The sequence below is a fragment of the Vitis vinifera genome, chromosome 8, assembly GCF_030704535.1.
Source record: "Vitis vinifera cultivar Pinot Noir 40024 chromosome 8, ASM3070453v1".
Taxonomy (NCBI): Eukaryota; Viridiplantae; Streptophyta; class Magnoliopsida; order Vitales; family Vitaceae; genus Vitis; species Vitis vinifera.
In genome coordinates this window covers 7,686,378-7,693,829 of record NC_081812.1, presented here as the reverse complement: position 1 = coordinate 7,693,829, position 7,452 = coordinate 7,686,378, and the positions used below count along the sequence as shown (strand labels likewise).

The window sequence follows — 7,452 nt, the reverse complement described above, 5'->3', positions numbered from 1 at the left end:
TTCCAGCTGTTAGAGAAATGTTTGGAGATCAAGCCAATGTCATTGGATAATTCAAGCCTAACAATAATGATTCATATGGAAATACCTATAATTCAAATTGGAGGAACCATCCAAATTTCTCTTGGAAGCCAAGAGCACTTCAGTACACACAACCAGGCCAAGCATCTCAACAAGCTTTAAATCTTGAGCAAGCAATAGTGAATCTAAGCAAGGTCGTGGGAGATTTTGTTGGAGATCAGATATCCATCAATGCTCAACTCAGTCAAAGACTTGTTAGTGTAGAGAATACATTTAATAAAAGGATGGATGGAATGCAAAATGATCTATCTCAGAAGATAGATAATCTCCAATACTCAATCTCAAGGCTCACTAACCTTAACATAGTGCAAGAGAAGGGGAGGTTTCCTTCTCAACCTCACCAAAACCCCAAAAGTATCCATGAAGTGGAAGCTCATGAGAGAAAATCTTCATAGGTGAAGAACGTTAAAGCCTTGATCACTATAAGGAGTGGTAAAGAGGTTGAGCTTTCAACACCCAAGCCACATGTTGAAAAAGAGGAGGAAGAAGAAGAAACAGAGAAGAGGGAGGAAATCAAAGGAAAGAAAAAGGTAGTAGTGAAAGGAAAGAGGACCATGATTCAATAGTGAATGAAAATCCGGAGAAAATAGTTATCAAGGGAGATGTGATGAAGAAACACATACCTCCACCTTTTCCTCAAGCTTTGCATGGGAAAAAGGGAATAAAAAATGCATCAGAAATTCTTGAAGTATTAAGACAGGTGAAGGTCAACATCCCATTGCTAGATATGATTAAACAAGTGTCAACTTATGCAAAATTCCTGAAGAACTTGTGTACTATCAAAAGAGGGTTAAATGTGAATAAGAAAGCCTTCTTGACTGAGTAAGTAAGCGCCATCATACAGTGCAAGTCTCTGGTGAAGTACAAAGATCCAGGTTGCCCTACCATCTCAGTGATGATTAGAGGAATTGTAGTGGAGAAAGCATTGTTGGACTTGGGGGCAAGTGTGAATTTGCTACCATATTCTGTCTAGAAGCAATTGGGACTTGGTGAATTGAAGCCAACATCAATCACTCTATCTCTAGCAGATAGATCAGTGAAAATTCCAAGAGGGATAATTGAAGATGTCTTAGGTCAAGTTGAAAATTTCTACTATCCAGTGGATTTTGTTGTTCTTGATATAGACCCAATTGTCAAGGAAACTAATTATGTTCCTATCATACTTGGAAGACCATTCTTAGCTACATCAAATGAAATCATAAATTGTAGGAATGGACTCATGCAACTCATGTTTGGCAACATGACATTAGAGCTCAATATCTTCTATATGTCCAAAAAGCCAATCAATCCGGAAGAAGATGAAGGTCCAGAAGAGGTGTGCATCATTGACACTTTAGTGGAGGAGCATTGTAATCAGAAAATGCAAGAAAAGTTGAATGAAAGTCTTGGGGATCTTGATGAAGAGTTGCCTAAACCCTCAGATTTGCTTGCTACTCTACCAGGTTAGAGGAGGATAGAAGAAATTCTACCTTTGTTCAATAAAGAAGAGGCACAAGAAGCTGTTAAAGAGGAGCCCCCAAAGCTTAATTTGAAGCCCCTACCCACAAAGTTGAAGTATACATACCTAGAAGAGAATAAGAAGTGCCCTATTGTTATATCTTCATCTCTTACTACTCCTTAGGAGGTGTGTTTACTTGAAGTTCTTAGGAGATGTAAGAAAGCAATAGGATGGCAAATATCTAACTTGAAAGGCATCAGTCCTTTAGTTTGTACACATCATATATACATGGAAGAAGAAGCTAAGCCAATTCGTCAACCTCAAAGAAGATTGAATCCTCATATGCAAGAGGTGGTGTGAGCTGAGGTTCTTAAGCTACTTCAGGCCGGTATTATCTACCCCATATCAGATAGCCCATGGGTGAGTCCTACTCAAGTAGTACCAAAGAAATCAGGAATCACAGTGGTGCAAAATGAAAAGGGAGAAGAAGTTGCTACAAGCCTCACTTCAGGTTAGAGGGTGTGTATTGATTATAGAAAATTGAATGTTGTGACAAGGAAGGATCATTTTCCATTGCCATTTATTGATCAAGCGTTGGAGATAGTCTCAGGCCATCATTTCTATTGTTTCTTGGACGGCTACTCCGGGTATTTAAAAATAGAAATCGATGTTGAAGACCAGGAGAAGACCACTTTCACATGTCCATTTGGAACATATGCCTACAAAAGAATGCCTTTTGGTTTATGCAATGCACCTGCAACATTCCAACGATGTATGTTAAGCATTTTTAGTGATATGGTGGAGCGTATTATGGAGGTTTTTATGGATGATATCACCATATATGGAAGTACATTTGAGGAATGCTTAGCCAACTTGGAAGCGGTTCTGAACCGATGCATTGAAAATGACTTAGTGCTTAATTGAGATAAATGCCATTTTATGGTATAACAAGGAATTATCCTTGGCCACATCATCTCCAAGAAAGGCATTGAAGTTGATAAAGCAAATGTAGAACTTATTATCAAATTGTCATCCCTAACAACTGTAAAAGGAGTAAGGCAATTCCTTAGCCATGCTGAGTTCTACAGGAAGTTTATTAAAGATTTCTCTAAACTTTCAAAGCCTCTTTGTGAACTATTGGGTAAGGATTCTAAATTTGTATGGGATGAGAGATGTCAAAAGAGTTTTGAGCAACTGAAGCAGTTCTTGACAACCGCTCCAATAGTGAGGACTCCTAACTGGTAACTACCTTTTGAAGTGATGTGTGATGCAAATGACTTTGCTATAGGAGCTGTTCTTGGTCAAAGAGAGGATGGAAAGCCCTATGTGATATACTATGCAAGCAAAACATTGAACGAAGCACAAAGAAACTACACAACCACAAAGAAAGAATTGTTGGTTGTAGTTTTTGCCTTAGACAAATTTTATGCTTATCTAGTAGGGTCTTTCATTGTGGTTTTCACTGACCATTCAGCCTTGAAGTACTTATTGACAAAGCAACATGCAAAAGCAAGGTTGATTAGATGGATTCTCTTACTATAAAAGTTTAATCTCCAAATCAAATATAAGAAAGGAATGGAGAATGTGGTGGTTGACCACCTTTCAAGGTTGGCTACAACACATAATTCCCATGTTTTACCTATTAATGATGATTTTCCGAAGGAGTCACTCATGTTGCTAGAAGATGCTCCTTGGTATGGTCATATTGCTAACTATCTAGTTATTGGTGAAGTTCCAAGTGAGTGGAAAGCACAAGATAGGAAGTACTTCTTTGCAAAAATTCATGCCTACTATTGGGAAGAACCTTTTCTTTTCAAGTACTGTGCAGATCAAATAATAAGAAAGTGTGTCCCTGAACAACAACAACAGGGAATCCTCAGTCATTGCCACGAAAGCGCATGTGGAGGCCACTTTGCCTCTTAGAAAACATCCATGAAGGTATTGCAATTAGGTTTTAGTTGGCCATCACTTTTCAAAGATGCTCACACCATGTGTAGGAGTTGTGATAGATGCCAAAGGCTTGGGAAGTTAACACGTAGAAATCAAATGCCTATGAACCCCATTTTAATAGTAGATCTCTTCGATGTTTAGGGCATTGACTTCATGGGACCTTTCCATATGTCTTTTGGTAACTCTTACATTTTGGTAGGGGTAGACTATGTTTCTAAATGGGTTGAGGCAATCCCATGTAAACACAATGACCACAGAGTTGTTCTCAAGTTTCTCAAAGAGAACATCTTCTCAAGATTTGGGGTGCCCAAGGTTATAATCAGTGATAGAGGTACTCATTTTTGCAACAAGCCTTTTGAAACTCTTTTAGCCAAGTATGGGGTGAAGCACAAGGTAGCTACACCTTACCATCCTTAGACTTCCGGGCAAGTTGAGTTAGCAAACAGGGAAATCAAGAATATATTGATGAAGGTGGTGAACACGAGCAGAAGAGATTGGTCTGTTAAGCTCCATGATTCACTATGGGCATAGAGAACAGCTTACAAGACTATTCTTGGCATGTCTCCTTATCGCCTAGTCTATGGAAAAGCATGTCATCTCTCTGTGGCAGTTGAATACAAGGCTTGGTGGGCAATTAAGAAAATAAACATGGACCTGAACAGAGCCGGGATGAAGAGGTGCTTAGACCTTAATGAGATGGAGGAATTGAGAAATGATGCCTACATCAATTCCAAAGTTGCAAAACAGAGGATGAAGAGGTGGCATGATCAGTTAATCTCCAACAAAGAATTTCAAAAGGGACAAAGAGTCTTACTCTATGACTCTAGGCTCCATATCTTTCCAGGAAAGCTAAAGTTAAGGTGGATAGGCCCTTTCATTATTCACTAAGTGCATCTCAATGGAGTAGTGGAACTACTCAATTCCAACAGCACGAACACTTTCAAAGTCAATGGCCACCGTCTTAAACCATTCATGGAGCCATTCAATTAAGACAAGGAGGAAGTCAGTCTCCTTGAGCCACAAAAATCTTAACCAAAAATGGGGGTAGATGGACTTAGTCTTTTTGAAGACTAATCAAAGTCCATGTTTTTGTTATAATTTTGTTGATTTAAAAGCTTTATTAATTGTTTTAATTTTAATTTTAGCTTTGATTTATTTATTTTGATATAACTAAGACTTTTTGAATGATCAAAATCAAGAGGAATTTCAAAGGAATTGGAGGGAAGCCATAAAGAACCAAAGAAGGAGAAAAATATAACAATATTTCAATTTGTGAAAATTTCACAAGTTGAAATTTCAACTGGCGAAATGAGGGCCAACTTGCGAAATCCTCAAAGCTAAATTTCGCAAGTCCACTATTCAACTTGCAAAAATTTTCGCAGCTGTGAAACACCTTCTAGGCACACGTGTGCCATTTTGCAAGTTCAAAATCCATTTTCGCAGCTGCGAACCAACTTGCAAAATCCTCAAAGCTAAATTTTGCAAGTCCACTATTCAACTTGTGAAAATTTTCGTAGCTGCGAAACACCTCCTAGGCACACGTGTGCCATTTCGCAACTTCAAAATCCAATTTCGCAACTACGAATCAAGTTGCAAACCAACTTGCGAAATCACCTCCAACTTGCGAAAATACCAACTGTCGTTTAAATTTCTATTTAAACCTCTGATTCTCTCATTTTTCATTTCGCATAGCCACTCCAACTTGCGAAAAAGCCCTCCAAGTTGTGAAGCCCAAAAATTTCATAGGATCCCCTCCAAAGGAAGCCTAGAAGTCGTGCGTCTAAAGAGGACCACTCCGCACACCTCTGCGTACCCTGTGGAACATGAGCCTCTCCATTTCAACCATGGACAAGATGAGAGGAGCCCAAGCCGCGTCTCCATCAGCTCGCAACACCAGACCGAGAGCTTCACCTGCGCGGGATTCCATGTCTGAGGCTCCACAGGTCTCTGCCATGCCACCTTCTGAGGGTGAAGTGCCACCTAGTCCTCCTCAGCACAGGTACGAGACAAGGAGACCACCCACTACACCTGGGGCAAGCAATTCGCGCCCTAAGAAATCAATTCATCGCCCTCCTGCAAAGGGAACCGGAGTTTCAGGCCCAGGAAAGTCATCAACACGTCCACAGCCTCAACTGCCTACTACAGAGTCTCAGATTCCTTCTAGGATGACTCCGGAAGGGATTATTAGGCGACCTATGGTAACACAGGCACCTATAGAGGGAAATTTGGATTACCGAGCTAGGTCATTCCACTCTGAGCTATGCTTTGATAGAGAGACTTTCAGACACCATCCGAAGCTCAGAGATTCATTCCACCTACTATAGAGATACCATTTGGAGCACCTAATGACTTCTAGGGGTTTCTTCTATCCCTGAGTAGCATTAGACTTTTATCAGTCTATGGCTACACATCGCATCCGGGATCTTACTGTCATCCACTTCACTATTGATGGAGCCATGGTATCTTAGAAGCTAGACACATTGCAGAGGCCCTGCATATTCCATATGCACTTGTGAGTCTAGCAGATTACAGAGAGTGGGCTCATTTTTCTTAGAGGGACATGGTTCGTATATTGTCCAAGGGGACATCCACACGCTCATTTCTTTTTAGGAAGGAGTTTTCACCTGGGATGTTTCTTCTTGATGTGGTGTTGTGCTCCAACATATTTCCACTTCACCATATGGTGCAGAGGAGAGGAGTTATATTAGAGGCCTTATTCAAGATATCAGAGGGTTTTTACTTTGGCCCTCATCATTTCATTATGACCTATCTTCTTTACTTTGAAGAGAAGGTTCATAAGAAGAAGCTACAAAGAGCAGATGTCATTCCACCACTTTTTCCTAGGCTGCTCTGTCATATATTAGAGAATTTGGGCTATCCTTTTGAGCCTCAACTTGAGTGTCGACGTATTTGCCTAGAGCTATTCACTCTCGACAAATGGAATCATATGACGGCTTATGTTGCACCTCTAGGAGCCCTAGCTAGGCCAACACATCCAAAGTTACCACAGGATGAGTAACCACAGCAGGCACAACAGGCTGAGATACCTACGGAGATCATACCACCTGCCCCTACAGCACCTTCTACAGTGCCCACGCCTGAGGCTACATCTTCTGCTCCTCCTACCACTTTTGGGAGTCCACCAGTTGTACCAGCTACATCAGCACCTCCTCCATCTGAGTCTACTATCACCATATCCGCTTCAGAGTTCAGAGGCCTATGTCATACATTACAGACATTGACTACCACTCAGAGTGTTCTTGCCCGGTAAATAGCAGTCATACTTGCACATCAGGATCATCTTATTTCCATGCAGACCCAACATACTGCCATCCTTAGGCAAATACAGCAACATTTGGGTATTTTGTCTCCACTTGAGCATGATATGCCTAGTCCATCAGAGCCTACAGATCCATCTCAGGAGGCTCCTCCAGTAGCCCAGACTGTGCCCTATGAGGAGACTACTATAGTAGAGATCGAGACTCTGATCCAGAGCACTAAGACTACCACAGCCCAACCATCATCTCCATAAGATCCTCCCACCACTACCTGGTCACCTATCTACTTTTTGTATTTACTTATTGATTTCAGTGCCCAACTGGTGTATATGCTATTGATTGGTGCTCAATCAACTGGTGTACCTTGATTTCGGTCCTCAGATGGGAGTAATCAACAAAATTTATAACCTATATCACCATGTACTAGGATAGCCTCAACTAGCATAGCATAGTGGCTCTAAGATCGTTCACTGGGAAGGGTATTCAATTTACTACTGATATTAATTCAAAGTTGAATTGGTGCTTTTTCATTTCAAGATTAGATTTAAAAGAAAACATAATCTTTGGTTGAAAAAGGATTTGGTTTTAAGCTAAATAAAAATAGTAACTGAAATTACTTATAAAGAAAAGTGTTTCTTGGAGTTTTTGGATCACTGGGGTCAAGTTCCTAACACAAAAATAGAGTTCCGATCACTTGAATCTTTTCCT

General features: G+C 40.5%; 1 protein-coding gene across 1 annotated transcript; it reads left to right on the top strand.

The window, feature by feature from the left end:
• Positions 1 to 5,310: 5,310 nt before the first annotated feature.
• LOC104878059 (leucine-rich repeat extensin-like protein 5) lies at positions 5,311 to 6,998 on the top strand. The gene is made up of 3 exons (XM_010647753.1): positions 5,311 to 5,664; positions 6,504 to 6,733; positions 6,860 to 6,998. Exons 1-3 carry the CDS (start codon positions 5,311 to 5,313, stop codon positions 6,996 to 6,998), a joined length of 723 nt encoding a protein of 240 aa, XP_010646055.1.
• The last annotated feature ends 454 nt before the right edge of the window (positions 6,999 to 7,452 follow it).

Bases quoted from the DNA above. Each gene is read 5' to 3' on its own strand.
- LOC104878059 (XM_010647753.1), top strand. From the start codon at position 5,311: ATGGACAAGATGAGAGGAGCCCAAGCCGCGTCTCCATCAGCTCGCAAC. The intron at 5,665-6,503 runs GTAACACAGGCA...CAGGCACAACAG, and splicing joins GGATTATTAGGCGACCTATG to GCTGAGATACCTACGGAGAT. The intron at 6,734-6,859 runs GTAAATAGCAGT...TGATATGCCTAG, and splicing joins ACTCAGAGTGTTCTTGCCCG to TCCATCAGAGCCTACAGATC.